This window comes from Typha angustifolia, chromosome 12, assembly GCF_048772165.1.
Source record: "Typha angustifolia cultivar Huaian chromosome 12, ASM4877216v1, whole genome shotgun sequence".
NCBI classification, from domain to species: Eukaryota; Viridiplantae; Streptophyta; class Magnoliopsida; order Poales; family Typhaceae; genus Typha; species Typha angustifolia.
In genome coordinates, this window is record NC_133250.1 from 10,895,982 (window position 1) to 10,913,742 (window position 17,761).

The 17,761-nt window shown below is 36.1% G+C and overlaps 2 protein-coding genes and 1 long non-coding RNA gene across 5 annotated transcripts; 2 read left to right on the forward strand and 1 right to left on the reverse strand.

Annotated features, from left to right (window-relative positions):
* Positions 1–2,808: 2,808 nt before the first annotated feature.
* On the forward strand, positions 2,809–4,468 carry LOC140772734 (cinnamoyl-CoA reductase 1-like). 2 transcript variants are annotated; one of them, XM_073114943.1, is made up of 5 exons: positions 2,809–2,983; positions 3,097–3,251; positions 3,338–3,523; positions 3,683–4,035; positions 4,130–4,468. In XM_073114943.1, the coding sequence occupies exons 1-5, from the start codon at positions 2,842–2,844 to the stop codon at positions 4,281–4,283; spliced, it is 990 nt and encodes a 329-aa protein (XP_072971044.1). In that variant the 5' UTR covers positions 2,809–2,841; the 3' UTR covers positions 4,284–4,468. The 2 variants fall into 2 exon arrangements, with proteins under 2 accessions (XP_072971044.1, XP_072971045.1); XM_073114944.1 differs by having other exon boundaries at positions 4,114–4,270.
* A 901-nt stretch (positions 4,469–5,369) lies between these two features.
* LOC140771587 (uncharacterized) lies at positions 5,370–11,175 on the reverse strand. Of its 2 annotated transcripts, XR_012106197.1 has the most exons (5): positions 9,832–11,175; positions 9,549–9,627; positions 8,776–8,972; positions 8,570–8,623; positions 5,370–5,920 (listed from the first exon to the last, which is right to left on the reverse strand). It is a non-coding gene; the product is annotated as an uncharacterized lncRNA (long non-coding RNA). The 2 variants fall into 2 exon arrangements; XR_012106198.1 differs by lacking the exon at positions 8,570–8,623.
* Positions 11,176–16,039: 4,864 nt separating this feature from the next.
* Positions 16,040–17,445, forward strand: LOC140771792 (WRKY transcription factor WRKY28-like). Its single transcript, XM_073113490.1, has 3 exons — positions 16,040–16,660; positions 16,768–16,884; positions 16,983–17,445. Exons 1-3 carry the CDS (start codon positions 16,235–16,237, stop codon positions 17,268–17,270), a joined length of 831 nt encoding a protein of 276 aa, XP_072969591.1. The 5' UTR covers positions 16,040–16,234; the 3' UTR covers positions 17,271–17,445.
* Positions 17,446–17,761: the final 316 nt, after the last annotated feature.

Below are 17,761 nucleotides of genomic sequence, written 5' to 3' on the forward strand. Positions count from 1 at the left end.
AGGACGATTGTCACATTTATATATATTGTACCATTTCAGGTACCAAATATAAATTAGGAAGCAATACTAGAAGAGGAGTCAGAGACTTAATAGTACTACTGAATTCACTTCTCTCCTCTTCTCTTCACTTCTCTTCCAAGAAGCAATGACTTGCAAATTACTATTCATAGTACTACTGATATTGGTAAAATAAAAGTTGGATTAGTGTCGGCATAATCAATGCGCATCCAACTGTGAGAAAGAAAATTTAGCATTGATTGAAAATTTCAGACAAGTTATTGAAACCATTAAGGTACACTTTATTTTTTACCACTGTCATCATATTTTTAGTGCTCTTACCTAATCCACATTAAATGCATTCAGGGGTGCAATATTATTTGCAGTGCTTTGATGTAAACCGTGATTGTCATTTAATGGTGCCATCTTGGAATTGGTTGGCATCCAAATAAGCTTTGCTAACTACTAGTTATGATCTTCCTTAGCTGTGTGAATCTGTACCTCCTTTTTGAGCCTTTCAGCTTTTGCTTCTTTGATTGCAAACATGTGAGAGCTTGGATTAGTTGGCTAACAGATGGTATTAAAGTTAGTGTTTGTGCTTAATGATGCATTGTAGTGGAGGGGCATCTTTAACATCAATAACTTGAAAACCTATACATCTTGGCCAAATCATGAGGGCCATGTTTAACAGTAGTGCCAGGTTTCTAATTGATTCCAAGTGCTCTTAAACTATGCTAATTATCCACCCTAAAAAGGCCTCTTACATTATTGGCCCAAGGCCCGAGAATGAGCTTTTCCTATTTAACTATATTATCATGCAATAAAACATCAATCTTTTATTCCTCAACTATATACTAAGTCTCTTATTTCTCTGGGAATCAAACTAAGATCTTGAAACTATCTTAGGTGGTGATACTAGCAGTTCTTTTTTTAATTATATTTAGTTTTTAATTTAGCATATAAAACTAACTGTATATATTTTCTGTAATCGATGCATAAATTTTAAATACAATTAAATTATAAAAAGACCAACGATCTTATATACAAAAGAATAACAACAATGACTTCTTATTGGATGACTTTGTTGACACATCAATCATCTAGAATTTGGAGAGAGTTGGTACAAGTATAGGTAGATTTTACAAAGTCATCTTTTGTGTTCAAGTTCATAATTTCTTCTGATTTGGTGAAGAAAAGAAAAAAGTAGACCAATATTTATATTATTATTATTATTGTTGTTGTAATTTTTGTTAATTGTTATGATGGTAGTAGTTAGAAGTAGTAGAGGATTAAGTCCAAAGAGCAGTTACTTTAAGACCAATACCTTCTTCGTTCTTTTTCATGGCAGTCTCGAGTCTGAACGGTTATGACTTTTGTCTTACTAAACCACCAAAAGTTCCAAGGGAAAGAAGATTTAATGATCTAAATGACGTTCGTAAAGAGAAATAATTCTCAATCTAATTTTAACTACAGTTCAACCGTCTTCATATTGAGAAATTATTCTCAATCACCTCAACTTGCATGTAGAAATATTAGGGCGTAGAAGCCTCTTCTAGTTCTTTCTTAATTATTATCTTAAGCTCTAAACCTCCTAAATATCATCTCCTCTTCACTCAAGTTTGATAAAGGAAAAGAGGTCTATTTGATTAGTTTTTAGTCTTTTGGACTTGTTTATTTGACTTTATCTCTTACATGATCTAAGTTAATTGTAGTTATTAGATTAAATTTATCATATAAAAATAGGGTTTTTGGATAGAGACTCTATCGCTCAATTTAGATTAGAATTAAAATAGGATTCCTTGATGGACTAAAATACTTATTTGTTACCCTATAAATATGTGGACAGTCCCTAACCCTCGTATTAATCTGCAAATATCTCTATCAAACAGGATATGTGAGGGATTAGTCACGACTTATATCAAAATTAGTGATGTCATGTAAGTATATCTCATCCATATTTTGTTCTTTTATTTAACTGAAACATAGCTTCTTGTGGTTAGTAGATAATTTATAAGTCTTATTTCAGTTCATCATTGTTGACATGAAATTATCAATCTTTATTACTAGATTCTTTCCCAAGATTAATTAGAAAGTCCCTTATATTAATTTATTATTTTATTCTCTCAAAATTAAATCTTGTGTCACAAATATAGTCGACCTTATTTAAAATAACAGTTCTCACTTTCAGCACCAAGCTAGTGAGCAGTGATGTTGAGAGGAGTTATATTAGCTTCAATTAGGTGCATCATATCACTGACTTCAATTAGGTGTTAATAATTAATCTAAATTATCAATAGCTAACATAGTTAGAACCATATTATTCTGTCAACCGACTGAGTTGAGGTGTTATTTTACTCAAATTAACTTAGATGTCATTATGTACTTTAATTGGCAAGCCCAAAAGAAAATAATGAAAATTATAAGCTGTTAACCAAGTTTATCACAATTGGATTAGCATGAATGGATTCTTGTTGGCAATTGTTTTAATGACTTGACAAGTGGCAGGTTCATGGTGTTCTTGGTTGATCATTAGAGAAACTAATTAAGCAATGGAAATATATTAATTAAGAATGAGTCTGACATGGAAGTTCTAGATCTCCTCACCAACTTGAAGGGAATATAAAAAAAAAAATTAACTCTTTCTATGGAATTTCTACTTTATATTATGAAAATCAAACAGGCCAAATTAAAATTAAAAAGAAAAAAATTCTCACCAACTAATTGTTCTTCATACCCCAGGCTTTCTTGCCTCATTCCCTTCTATAAATAGTACTCACATAGCGACATCATTCTGCCACGCTAAGAACTTAATCGATCGTCTTAATAATTGTATCTCTAGCAAAAATGCCATTGGAGACCACCACCACCATCTCCGGCCACCGCCGCACGGTGTGCGTCACCGGAGCTGGCGGGTTCATCGCCTCCTGGCTCGTGAAGCTGCTACTCGAGAAGGGCTACGTCGTCCGGGGGACCGTCCGGAATCCTCGTCAGCGCTCTTGACCCATGCTTATATATTCTAATGGTTTTTAAGTTTCAATTAATTGTAGTACCTAATATGATGTATGCGTGCATGCATGCAATCTTGTTGCGTACGTGTAGATGATCCTAAGAACGGTCACCTGAAGGCGCTCGACGGCGCGGCTGAGCGGCTTATCCTCCTGCGAGCCGACTTGCTCGACTGCGAGAGCCTCCGGGCGGCGTTCGACGGCTGCGACGGCGTGTTCCACACCGCCTGTCCGGTCACCGACGACCCGGTGAGCGTTCATTAATTTTCTTCAGGGAATGAATCGTGCCAATTAAGTACCGATGTATATAGGTAAATTAATTATAAAATACGCAGGAGATGATGATGGAGCCAGCGGTCAAGGGGACAAGGAATGCGATCAGCGTGGCGGCCGACGCCGGCGTCCGTCGCGTGGTGTTCACCTCCTCGATCGGCACCGTGTACATGAATCCTCACCGGAGCCCCGACGAGGTCGTCGACGAGACGTGCTGGAGCGACCTCGAGTATTGCAAGAAAACCAAGGTTTATTTCAATCTTTCAAGCTAATAATTGTATGTATATCCCTTAAAATTGATACAAATAAGATTTAAAACTTATAATCATCACAAATATGTATATATATATATATATATATACATGTGTGCAAGCGTGCAACTAAGAAAGATGAATAAAATTAACCAGAACTGGTACTGCTACGGGAAGACGGTGGCGGAGCAAGGAGCATGGGAGGTGGCGAGAGAGAGAGGAATAGAGCTGGTGGTGGTGAATCCGGTGCTCGTCCTCGGGCCATTGCTGCAGCCGACCGTGAATGCCAGCACGGTGCATGTCATGAAGTACCTGACCGGGTCGGCGAAGACGTACACCAACGCCGCGCAGGCGTACGTGCACGTCCGGGACGTGGCGGAGGCGCACGTCAGGGTGTTCGAGGCCCCGGACGCCGGCGGCCGGTACATCTGCGCCGAGAGCACTCTGCACCGGGGAGAGCTCTGCCGGATACTGGCCAAGCTCTTCCCGGAGTACCCCATAACCGACAAGTAAGTATATATATATATATGTTTCTCAAAAGATCGATCTCATTAATTAATTATTTCAAAGAAAGAGCTAAAGATTAGCGATTTGTGCATGCAGGTGCAAGGATGAAGTTAATCCACCCAAGAAGGGGTATAAATTTACGAACAAGAGGCTCAAAGATTTGGGGATTGAATTCACGCCTGTGAACCAGTGTCTCTATGAGACTGTCAAGAGTCTTCAAGACAAAGGATTACTTCCCCTGCTATCTTGATATTAATCATATTTAAATAACATTACATACTACTAAGGATTGTACTTTCTATATATATATATATATATATATATATTACATGCTTAATCTTCAAGTTGCTAGATTAGATGATGGAACATATATACAGTGTAAACTTGGAATAATAAGCAGCTCTATTAATGCATATACTTTAAGATTCTACGATATATGATGGATTTGATATTTAATACGCTTGTATTTTGATATTATGGTAACTCATGATGTGATTGATTCTTATATGTTATATTCTAATAACAACTTTGGAGCTAGATTTTGTTGATTAGATTAACAAAAAGGATCAATTCACGTCAACAATTAATTCTCTAGCCCTTAAAGTATGGCATATGACATGTATGGACGAGAAGAACTTCTGACCAGCAAGAAGACCGTGGCTGGAAGCAGGTAGGTGTTATAATGGCAGGAGAAGAAAAATGAAGAGTTCTTAACCACCTATTACCTATAACATTTCCTATAATTTGTATAAAGGATTAAAAGGAATTGCCGTTTTAATTTCTTTGGTAAATTAATTATGGTATTAGAGTAAGAGTTCATAAATTTATATTCCAAATAGTTGACCAGTTGACATTGTGCAAGAGTAAGAGATTGTGTTCCAATCTCACCAACCCAAACTGTCAATTAGAAAAAAAGAAAAGAAAAAACCTCCATTCATTTAAAGTCCATCCACCACTTGCCAAGCAAAGAAGTTACATGAGAAACCATGTTAGTCAAACATATTAGGCAGGACTGGGACTTTCTGAAGATGAAGATAGAAGATGACCTTATGCTTCCTTAATTCAAGTTTTTTAACCCCCAAATTTTCTATTGAGAAAAAAATATATATATGGATTTATTACTACCTTTGCTTTAAAGTAAAGATAGTACAGTGAAAAGGAGCGGAGTTATTGATGAATAAATAAGAGCAGTTATAATGTGGACTTATCCATACCGGTTGATAAGAATATCACTTTCACATATCAATCATAATCATCTATCATCTTTTATCGTACATCACGCTCAAAAAAAGGAAGACAAAAATGATAGAAAATTTAAGTGAACATAATTAAAGTTATTAAATACACACGATTGATTAATGTGTTACCGCATATTGAATAATTCTTGACTCACGTATCTCAACCCATGAACAGAAGCATGCTTGAGAAACCCAAATACAAATACCACTCTGGAGTACAGAGTATGTAAGAAACAAGCCAGCAAAGCTGTATTCTTATATAGCCTTTGTCCGGTTAGAACACCAGGAAAAAGTACACAATAACTGCATCCAAGAAGACAGGTTCTCAAGATAGTACAACATTTTGCATTGCAAAATGTACCTTAATCCACTATAATAAGCCATCCTTGTACTCTATAAAGCCTTTTCCCGCCCTTAAACATGATGAAATCCTTCCAAAATGGTACACCTTTTAAGCCAGTACCATTGCACATCAATGGAGTCCTTTGCACTCCAAAGAATTCTCCACTATCAACTCCTTCTAGAACTCCATCCTGATAGATAGGAACTGCTGCAGAAAAGCTTGCCTGCCCTGCCACCTAAATCTCTTGCACTACACACTTGGGCATGAAATGTGTGGTCTTGTTTTATCTGCCACTAGTGACATTCTCTGCCAAAAAGTCGTAATTGTTACAACATCAGAAAAGATATGCTTGTGATTTGAAAACAATCTGATGAAATTTTGGCAGATCAGAAGTATTAACACAAAATGTGATAAACAAGTACAAGAAATGTTCCTGTATTTTAGCATCTCCTTGGAAGGTTGATGGGGAAAAATATACATTAAATGAAAATATAATCAGAAAGACTTTGCAAGTATATTACACTTTTAAGTTTTAGGCTGGTAAAGAAACTTATGTTGTATGAATGCAGGGCTGTAATTGAGGCGAGAGGTCCGATAAAGCTTGAATTGAAATAATTTATCTCGAACTAATTTTGAGCTCGAGGCCTAAACAAATTAATCAATAAGTAATTTTAAAGCTTAATCAAGTCAAATTAAACCTAGAATCTTATCGAGCTTAAATTTAATCAACCTTAAAATAAGACCTAATTTAATAGTGAAAGTAAAATTACTAATACAATAATATTATGTCTTTAGATTTTGATCTAGAGATTTATATTAGCCAAATGTACTGCATATTTTGTAATATTACATATTGTATTATTATTGTCAAGCAAGCTTGAATCAGCTTAGGAGCTGAGTTTGATTGAGCCAATTATGGCCAGCTCGATTATTTTTTACAGCCTAATCAGTGTTTTACATGTTCAAATCTAAATGGCATTAGTTTAATTAAAAACACCAGGTATAGTCAAGGATGTGCTATGCCACCAAGAAATTCACTGGTGTCGCAAAAGAGACACTGTTCTTTTCTCCTAGAAACATAACTTTATTGGGAAATCAGTTAGAACTTGTAAGTATATTGTACAAGGCTAAAAGCAAATGTAAATGCTCAAAAAAAGACCCTTCAGTTACTTTATTACAGTCATAACAGTTATCAGAAGCTAAAATCTCCATTTGCACACTCAGTTCACTCACTAGGTAGTCAATATGTTATTTAGACAAAGTACATCATGAGAATCATAAAATGAGGTGAAAGTTAAATATAGATCATCTACAGATTCATTAAAAGAATCTAACATTTTCCAATTCAATTAACACTTAGATCTTACTGTACAATCATCATACGTATTTAACATTCCACCAGTGAACTAAATCTTGAAAATAAGACACCTTCTCTACCCCTTTCTTGGTCAATGATAAGCATTGCTCTGAGCTGTGTATCAACTCTGTACCACAAATATACCACTGCTTGTATATTCTCAACAACTAATAGATATCTTATATTCTAATTAGGATTCTATTGCTTATATTACTAATAGAGCTGACATACCAGAAAATTGAGATTGAAGGGGAAAGAAATATAGATATTTGTCCTCCTCTCCATATAGATGTAAGAACCCTTGATACCAATGACAAACATATGAAGCATAGCAAATGTAGCTTAACAAGCATGTACTAAGATGCCCCAATAGAGCTTCATCTTTAAATATGCATTAGTTATCTTAGTCAAGGCAGAAGATTCTCTTTATTTGCAATCCAAGAAGCAAAACAGTACTCCCCAAAGCAATTTATTAAATTCAACCTTGTAGAGGTAGAATGCATTAGCTGCAAAGTGGGTCAAGGAGATCTTCCAACATTTCCAAGAGAATCAAAAAGGCTTGTATCAAACAGATAATCAGGGTCCCTTGAACAATATTACAATAAGCTTTACATAAGGGAGAGCACAGTGAATCTGTACCTTATGGAAAGGTAACATTAACAGGAAGTACACCAAAAGAAACCAAGTATGGCCAAAAAGAAATAAAAAATGATAGATTTCAAATTCTCTTACAAGGGGAAATGGTAGTAAGCTATGTTGTTATCTTTCAACTGGCTCTCATAACATTAAACCAAAATGTTGGAAAAGTACCACAAATAAAATTACTCCTAAATTCTTCGACAGGAATAGATAGCTCGGCAACATAAATAATTTAAGGACAATAATCAAGCCACCCGGGTTGATGACTGTAGAGCAGCAAAAGAGGTTGGCAGAGTGAAAGCACCAGCAGTTGGCATAGATGATACCCTCACTATTCTCGCAACATACTATATATATCAATAAACTTTTAAGATTCTGAGTAGGGAAACTATAGAAATTGCAGACACATATTTTAGTAGTAAACTCCCCATACCAAAAATCTAGAAGGAGGAGGAAAAAATAGCATTTCCAATAGGCTACAAAAAGAAACATGGTTCAAAATTTTGGTTTCGACTTAGCTTGATTCAAGAAAAATGACTTGTTTTGGGCAAAACCAATTGATTTTGGTCGAGAGCTGTCTGAAACATATGTGAAAACTAGCAGTCTTTTTGGTTTGGCCTTAAAAGGATGAATTGCAACATGGGTTTTTATTGCTCTCAGATGAACAAACTGATATGGTTGTTGACCAAAACATGAAACAGAAAATGAGGAAACAAGTCAAAATTTCTGAGATTCATGATTAATTGAAGGAAAGATTGTACAGATCTATCCTTCATTGGTTCATCTCTGAAACAAATTATCTCTTCTTTTTTTCAGATCCATAACTCCTACTTCGTTTACTACTTTTAACAGTACAATTTCAAGTTAAATCAAGATTTAGTAATAGGAAGAACTAGCAAGAGTACTCATCATTGGTTCATGTCAACAAGTTTTACTCCAATTTCAGCTTCAGATGTTACCTTAATTGAAATCTTCAGTTTTTCAACATGATGTTGTGAAAGGGTTCTCTATAACTGTAATGCAAAAAGTAACAACAGCGTCTTAGGAGAGAAAATCAAACAAAGTGATAACCACACCAAATGCTTATGAAAAACCCGATATATATTAGCTTCAATTCAGCCTTTCTAATCCAACTAGAGTGAAAGAACATTGCGTTAGAGCATACCTCATGACACCAAGTCATGCTAATTGAAGTGGAACCAAGACATCAGCATAGTCAGACTATGAAGTAGAAGGCAACACATCTAGCCAGCCACTACATGGCATCCCCCCTTGCCGCAACTCACATCCATGTATTGCATTGAAACAAATATTTAACTGCATATACTATGACTGGAAGATGCTATCATGCCTTCTATCTTCCTAAAATAAGAAAGAGAAATCAATGAATACCTCGATCATGAACATGGCCTACATTGAGAGGTAAAACAGTAAGAAATCTCATTCCTCCTATCATCAAGTAGTCTCTCTTTGAAGGTTTTAATTCGACTAAGCCACCAGACCTGCTATTAAGTTCAAGAAATTATGTATGAAGCAAGAAAAATTGGAGACCAAAAGCCTCATGAAAGCAAAGAGGATGACAAAGAGGTTGATAAAGATGTCATAAAACACCTATTCGTCTCCTAAGACGCACTATCTACACCACTCTACCCACTTAGCACTTTCATTGAGGTAGACTCGTTCCATTGCTTGCTCCCTCCTTTATCTCTCACTCTATCTCTCTCCAAGATCTAGAACTATGCATAATCTTTGTAGCAAAAGAAACCACATTTAAGCAAGGAACTCACAACACAACTATATCATTGCACATAAAATAGAGCTTGTTCTTTCTCAAAAAAAAAATAATAGATAGATAAAAATTAAATTAAATTAAATAAAGTTGTGATAATCAAATTAATTCTACTATTATAACAGAAACTATGGAAAATGACGACATACATTGCACGGAGTAAGAGGCAAAATAGATAGACCTCAAGATTTTTCTCTTTTACTGACTTCTGCTAAGGCATTCCTTGCTCTACAAGAACAAAGATATAAATGAGTGGGTGAAGCAGATGAAAGTGGAAAAGTAAAGAAGCTCCCGCACAGTGCTTCCAACAGTGTGGAAGGTAAGGCCATATGAGGAAAAAAAAAAACTTGACAATGAATAGCTCCATCATAACAGTGATAACACCAGCAATTTGGAAGATAAAATAAAAGGTTTAGGTGAAAGTGGAATAACCTGAGATTGAAACCTGATCCTGGAAGGCAAGGAAGATCATAGGTTTCCACTCCTGACTTCTTCAAAAATGTTCCATTGCCTATATGATTCTTATATCCTTCTTAGCTCTCGAAACAAAAAGGAGATGATGCATTGGTCTATTAGTAGCGAATCCGAAATGTTAGCAGGGAAACAAACACAAAGCTACAAGGAGAAAATCATCATAGATTCTCCATTTATCTCCTTTTCCGTTCTTGCCTTCCAAAACTAAAACAAGAAGAGTATTGATCATTTAGCCAGAAAAAAAAAAAAACAAGAAGTATGTCGAACAAAAACAATCCAACTGTCTTGCTTCTAAAAGTTGATGATGCCTTCAGATTAAGAAAAAAAATTGAAAGAAAAAGGAAGGATATACCATTAATGGATTAGTGATTTCTCCCATAGCAAATGCAAAGTAGTGGCTTTAACAGATCCGAAGAAAAAAAATATTAATGGGGTAGAAACGTCACTTGAGTTCTCATATACATAAACGCAAAGACGGTGGCTTTAGCAGATAAAAAAAATAGAAGAAAAGGATGCTTATGATTAAAGGGTTATTTGTCAAAATTTCATCTTTCAAACTCTTTAAATGGTTCTTCTCCTAAAACCGAAGCAACCAAAACAAAGAGAGGAGAGAGATGAATGTATATAGAGTAATAGAGAGAGAGCTCCGTAGCTCCGTAGCCCCGTAGACTAGTCAAACAGTGGGTTTCGTTAAATCCGCACAGTGGGCAGTGTACCATCACGCCTCCACGAATTCCCTAATCGTCCTCCAAAATCCAGAAAAAAAAATAAGAAAAAATCCCAGAAATCGAGTCCTCCTCCACATCATTCCTCCTCGAGAAGATCTCCTTCGCTTAGACGAACACTAAGCGATTGATTGATATACTGGACAAGCTAACACGAGATAAGGCGATAAGGCGAATCAGGCACGCGTCTCCTCGCTGTCCTACTTCGAGCGACGAGAGAGGAGAGAGAAGAGCAAAAAGGCGAGACCTTTACCTGGGAAAGCTGACAGAGAGAGCAGTGAGCACGCAACGGAACGGCATATGATCCGTATATGCAGTTGCCGGTGTGTGCTCACTCTCTTCTGTCAGCCGTCCATGTCCAAATCGAGATCAAAAACCCAAAAAAGAAGGAAAACCTTCGTTGGTTTCATCTGGGTTAAAAAAACCCAGTTCATATCATCATCTCCTTCCAACCCAGATGAGATTAGTCGATAAGATCGTAGAAGAAGAAGAAGAAGAAGAAGAAGAAGAAGAAGAAGAAGAAGAAGAAGAAGAAGAAGAAAGAAATCCTCGAGACCATCTTTCTTTTGTCTCCATGCTTTTTTCCATGCCTCATCTCCCTTTCTCCAGCTTTTAGTGTTTAATAAAGAAAATTTTGCAAATAACACCCTATACCTAATCAATTCTGTTATTACCTGGGATTATTAAGATATGCAGAACTTCCTAGTAATACACGAACAGTTACTGAATATTACAATTTATAGGGTGTTAAATACGAAATTAGGGGTGGTGACTGGACTTGGGCGTTTCGCTCGATTAAGAAACGAGACGAGAAGTTTAATAGGAAAAGGCTACACGGAAGCGTTGTTGCTTCTGGATTGGTTCAACTTGATACCTGGCCTAACAAGACTGTCCGATGTGACTCATAATACGTGGCACCTGAAGAGACGATGGACGGTGGGGCCTGTGCGAGGTATTGCGGATGTCACTCGTTTGGGTGACGGAGACGGGTGGCTTTTGCGGTACGGGATTCATTCCTTCTCCTTAACAGTTTATATTTATACCGTGTACTAATCGCATATTAAGACGCCGTTTGGAAACTTTGCACAAGAATCCTAATTAATGAGTTTATTTTAGTTCAGATCCTAAAGCAACTATAGTTTATATTAACAAAAAATATCTATTTAACACCTCATATTAATAAATATTTTCTTCTTGTAGGGTTTCAACTTAATCCTTTTTTTTCCCTCTAAGTAAATTATTGAGAAACTTTTCTCTTCTCTCCTTACTTAGTGGCCACCGTCTTAACTCAATGTTTGTTTCTATTTTTCTCCTATCATGTAGTCATTGTCAATTACTAAGTCTATTCGGCTTTATCCCCTTTAGCCGCCGCAACCCCACCCCCACCATTAAGATGGCCTCCATTCATCTCTTTTTCCTCTACAACTTTAATGACGTTAACTTATTTCTTTTTAAGCTTATCACCGCCTATTGCCATATTTCGTACTCATTCGCTCTGTTTATATACTTTTGCATGTCTTATTCTTCCCTACTAGTCGGATTGATGGCGATCTGGCCCTACACTAGTTGGCCAATTTCACAATTGATCCTTTACTTCTCGTCGATGCTCCTCCTTTGAGGATAGTCACCATGGAGATGGAGCTAGGCTCGTCAATGAAGGGGACGATACAGGTGTAGGGTCCTTCAGCCACTTATATTATTTTCTGTTTTTAAGTTTATGTGTTCTCACTTTCTTTCTTTCTTTCTTTCTTTTTATTAAAGCCAACACCTCCTTTCCTTCACCGTCTCATCCAACACTTTGATGTCACCAAGCACTAAAAGTCATTGTCGGATCTTTAGAGTAGTAGTCTTGGCTTACTGGATCTGATGAAGCATCTCTATTTTTCTTTTTCTTTTTTTGTATACGTGTGCTTCTTAGCTAATCAAATCTTTAGCGGTCATGAAGGAATTGTTGGAAAGTAGATTTTTTATATCGGTGCAACGACTTCGATCGTGTGTTTTTACTTTCTATGTGCTCTTTGGGCTTAATATAATATATTTTTTTTTTGTTATGTTATTATTTTCATCAAGTTATTAGAGCCTTGTTTAAATGATCTCCTATTTCCCTCTATGTACATCAAGCCTGAAATTATTCAACAAAGAAAAGAATAAAATATAAACCTCAGATTAATGTCGGCTCACTTTCATCATTTACGTCCATATCAACCTCATATGTTATGCCTCTCACTCCCACAATCATACAATTTTTGTTTCAATTCTTCTTACTAAATCTTATTCTCTTTAATTTTAATTTGTTCTTATTCTAATAATTTGAGAAGTTGACTTATTTAATCTGTCATATAGTAATATTATGGTGCAATATAATAATCGTAAATATTAGGCATAGAAGTCAATGATCTTTTAAAAGAAGTGATATAAAGCTAGTTTCAAATCATAAAAAGTTTATAGGATTTTTCCACACACAAAAAAAAAGAACTTAAATCGTTGAACATGACGTGGAATGGGCTAGGAGTAGGGCCCACTGGATAACGAGGATTCAGGTGTGGATATCCAATTACTCTAATGGGATTATCACTATTTACATCTAATTTCTAGATAATTAATTTAATTTTTTTTACAGTATATAAGTGAAATTATTTTATAATATAAATTAATTCGGAGATAAAATCACATGGATCGAATACAAAAATAATTATTTTTTTATATAAAAAAAATTTAAGTGCCGTTTGGATGACACTTAACGGCGTCGAATTATTTATAATTTTTTTTTCCAGTTTTTTTTTTTTTAAATAGATTTCTTAGCACAGATGTTTTTAGTGATGGATTGTGAATTTGAGCAGGTTGTAGTGGAAGTCTACTTGTGGCTTATGTTAAGCCCATTTGTTGGTGGGCCTTCTCTAACTTCTTCTATCATTGTAGATCATGTATTGTTAATAGATTGTTTTTGGATAAACTATTTGAGTCTGAGTGCTAGTTAAACACCGATTATAACTTGTAGCACATCAGTCGAGCTGAATCAGAGGTTAGAGGAAGAATCCAACCTAAGCCGAATTCGGGATTTTTTTTTATATTTTTGAGTGTTCAAGCTACATCGAAGGATAATCCAAAAGCATCAGAGTAGCTATATTGTTCATGTACCATCTTGGAGACCTGTTTAAAAAGATTGACTTATGACTCGGGGACAAAAGAAATTAAAGGGTTCTAAGTCACGAAGTAGTTAATTGAAAATGAGTCTAAACCAATAAGAGAATCTTAATTAATAGCCATTAATGTAGTCTATAATTTATATGAGTACATCGACCCGATTTGAATATCTCTTTGGTAAAAAGAAGATTTTTCACGTTAATAAAAAAGTCGTGTCGTGGTACTTGTCGTGTTTATTTTTTCTTATAAATTGTCAATTTTACCTTTGAAATAGATCTCTGTTTTTCAGAACCTAAATTGTTTTTACTATTCGTATTCTTCTTTACCTAGTATTTATTATAATTCACATTCTACGTTTAGGTTTTGGTCCATGTTAGCTAACGAAACATGATTAATTAGAGAAAACTTGAAAATAACTTGAACTTGTTGAATTAATTGCCACACATACAATTTTTCTATTTGATACTTAGAAAATAAACAAGGGAGAAGAGTACATTGGATGAGGGATAGAGCTAAGTCAAGAGAGTGTGTAGACTTTTATGCTCATGTGAACGAATAGTCTAATTGCCAGCCTACAACGCCAAATCCATTGCATTTGACTACTAGTTCAATTTCAATTTCAATTTCAATTTCAATCCACGTGGGAGAAAGTTGACCATCAATCCATACCCAAAAATAAATAAAAAAGTAAAAAAATTCTATATTTAAATATAACTTTTAAAGAAAAGAAAATTAAGATTCAGTGTATATATCAAATCAGGAAGAAGATGGGTCCAAGTTTAGATCCAATTTGCCTACTTAGAAACACGACATATACAATGGATTTGAGGAAGACAGTTGACCTTCAAGTCTACTCTCGTGACCGACAAGTTTGGCACAATTTAACTAGAACTTTTTTGACCAACAAATAATGTCGATTAATGGACAAAAAAAGAAAATACTAAGCGAGTGAAATTTATTATTTTCTCCCCCATTAAAAAATAAATAAAAAAAGTGGGTAAAGTCTACTCTTTTCCAATGGGCTCGCTCTTCTTTCCAGGGATGCGAAGCATAAATAAAAAGAAACAAAGGGAGCGAAATAAAAATTACGTCAATCAAACAAGGAGGAAGTTAGTTGGTTGACCTTTCAGAGCCGCCGGAGAAAGAGAAGTCGTCGTACCTTGTGAAACACGTATATGGGTTAGATAATTTGATATATTTTCCACGTGACTTCTATTTGCATCATATATATTTCAACAATTAAAGCACGAGGAGGAAAACATTCCCTTCCTTTCTTTTGTCCTTTGGGAAGATTGAAATATCTGGTCATTTCGAATGTAAACGCGCGTGTTTGATGGTCGTGCATACCACACGCACTAGCTTGAGTTCGACTTAAAATTAATTCTTAATTTATCTTAAAATTGAGTCGGTCTGAGATTGAGCTGAGTCGAAGCTTAATTTGAGTTGAGTCAAGCCGGATTTATTTATCAACGAAGAGACTTCTGGATTCAATGAAAATTAAAGTTTGGTTCTAGAAGCAAAAGGGAAAGATAAATAATAAAGTATGTGGTGAGGTGAGACAGGGTCACCTACTAAGATTGATAGCCCATGTGTCACACATGCAAAATGCAACATTGAGCATTATTGTATACCTCTTGACAAATCTAATTTATCTAGATTTTTATAGATTATATTTTATATTTTACTTATTTTACTATTTACACTCAATCTTTGATGATTTTCTAATTTAACCCTTAACGTAACTTTGTCTAACTAATACCGACTAAATTACTAAAATATCTTCATTATTTTATCTTATTTTCTATATCACTCTATCATCTTCTTCATTTATCGTCATTAAATTACTAAAAAAAAAGATAAGAATAATATTATAAATTATAATGAAATATTTTTTTCCTAGTGCCGTCTAAGTTAATTCAAAGCGTTAAAATTGTGAAATCTAAGTTATAAAATTCAAACAGATGAGTTGTCAATGACAAAATAAATAAAATATAGATTGTGATTTATTAAAATACTGTTTGGGTTAATTATTGTACCGGAATAGCAATCGAATCACAGAAGGTTCCTCTCTATATGGTAGTGGGCTACTTTAATTTTGTACAGTGAATTTATGGATAACAGCCACGTAGGAATGAAGTAGACAGTCAAGGAGATAGCAACCTAACGAAGACTTCAACCGGAGTAGGAGAAGAATGTAATCTACGTTGTCTTTTTTAAAAAACAAATTAAAAAGCCTAGTCAAGCAGTCTTTCCTCCTCCCTTCCTCCTATTCCCATTCCGGTGGACTTGTCTTCCTCTGGCTGCTCTTCTTTGACTTCCCTTCATGGCCGACATCCCGCAACGTAATTATTTTCCTTTATTTATATCAAGATCTATATCGTTATATAGATAGGCCTCATACCTTCAGCTCAGATACATCATCTTCATCTCTCTAGATTTAGCCTCTAAATTAGTCTAGCTAATTACCTCTCCTCCGATTCGCGTTCCTCGCTATGGCAACTTGGAATAGTTACTCGTCGACGCTGGATCTCGACCTCAACGTCGGCCTCCCCCGCTTCTTGGGCGAGGCTCCGGCGAGTCAAGCCGGCCCTCTCGAGATAGAGATCAATCGACTGACGGAAGAGAATAGGAGATTAAAGGAGAAGATTAACGCCATGGTGGCGAACTACTCCGCACTCCGAAGTCAGTTGCAGGACTTGATGACCAGCTCCTCGTCCGAGGCCGCCTCCGACGTCTCGCCTGCGACGAAGAAGAGGAAGACCCACCTCGACTCTCCGGCAGCTAACCTCGCCGCCGCGAGCCAGCACCAGCCGGAGAGCACGTCCAGTGAGGGGTCATCCAAGAGGATAAGAGAAGAAGATTGCAAGCCAAAGGTCACCAAGAAATACGTTCGTGCTGATCCATCTGATTTGAGCCTCGTATGTCTCTCAAATAAATTTGCACATCATTAAAGAAAAAAAAATTAAAATTCCTAACAAATTATAATCTTAGATAACAATATATATGTGCTTGTGATCTAATTTAGGTAGTAAAAGATGGATACCAATGGAGGAAATATGGGCAAAAAGTGACCAAAGACAATCCATGCCCAAGAGCCTATTTCAGATGCTCCTTTGCCCCAGTTTGTCCAGTTAAGAAGAAGGTATGGAGAATTTAAAGCACTAATAGAGTTAGAATTATACTTATGCTCTTCATCTTGGATCTCTAACTGATCTCCTACGCATCATTCTTTGCTTGTAGGTTCAAAGGAGGGCAGAGGATGCATCAATACTAGTAGCAACATATGAAGGCGAGCACAACCATAGCCACGCCCCTCAACACCATGAAGGGCCCAACGGCGCCGCGAAGCCGGCGAAGAACGCGGCGGTCGATATCGCGCGGCCGGAGCAGCGGCGAGGGGCTGATCAGTCGCCTGAATTTGACAGGAATTTGGTGGAGCAAATGGCGTTGTCACTGGCAAAAGACCCGGCCTTTAAAGCTGCATTAGCTACTGCGATCAGTGGGCAAATATCTGCTACTATTTCTTAGTAGATTGGAATTAATTAGAGTGCTTGAATTGAAGCTAGTTGAGCTTCTTTTTTGTTCTTCTGTGCTTGCCCATGATTCACTAAGGTGATCAAGAACTGGGCTTTTTAATCCTTTTGTTCCACCCTTATAATCATTTGTGTATATAAATTCCATTAGAAGTCAGTTATATTTCCAAGGATTCAATTTTGTTTGATTGCATGAAATTGCTGAGAGAACGATCTCTGGTTATAATTGGTGAAGATTAATTACGTTTCAGACCGAGGGAAAAAGATGGTTATATATTTTAGGAGTTTTTTTTCGTTTATTTCCAGCTTACAGGGTACTTTTTGAAAATTTACTGCCATTCAAGGTGTTTTTAGTATATTGTTAAGAATTCGGAGATTAAATTACAAATATGAAAGAACGGGGCGTAAATTGTAATAACACATAATGTAGGGTGCTAACTGAAGCAAATTCGAAGTGGGCCAGCCCGTGTAGAGTTAGACCTCTCA

Bases quoted from the DNA above. Each gene is read 5' to 3' on its own strand.
- LOC140772734 (XM_073114943.1), top strand. From the start codon at position 2,842: ATGCCATTGGAGACCACCACCACCATCTCCGGCCACCGCCGCACGGTG. The intron at 2,984-3,096 runs GTCAGCGCTCTT...GCGTACGTGTAG, and splicing joins GGGGACCGTCCGGAATCCTC to ATGATCCTAAGAACGGTCAC. The intron at 3,524-3,682 runs GTTTATTTCAAT...AAAATTAACCAG, and splicing joins AGTATTGCAAGAAAACCAAG to AACTGGTACTGCTACGGGAA.
- LOC140771792 (XM_073113490.1), top strand. From the start codon at position 16,235: ATGGCAACTTGGAATAGTTACTCGTCGACGCTGGATCTCGACCTCAAC. The intron at 16,661-16,767 runs GTATGTCTCTCA...GATCTAATTTAG, and splicing joins ATCCATCTGATTTGAGCCTC to GTAGTAAAAGATGGATACCA. The intron at 16,885-16,982 runs GTATGGAGAATT...CTTTGCTTGTAG, and splicing joins TTTGTCCAGTTAAGAAGAAG to GTTCAAAGGAGGGCAGAGGA.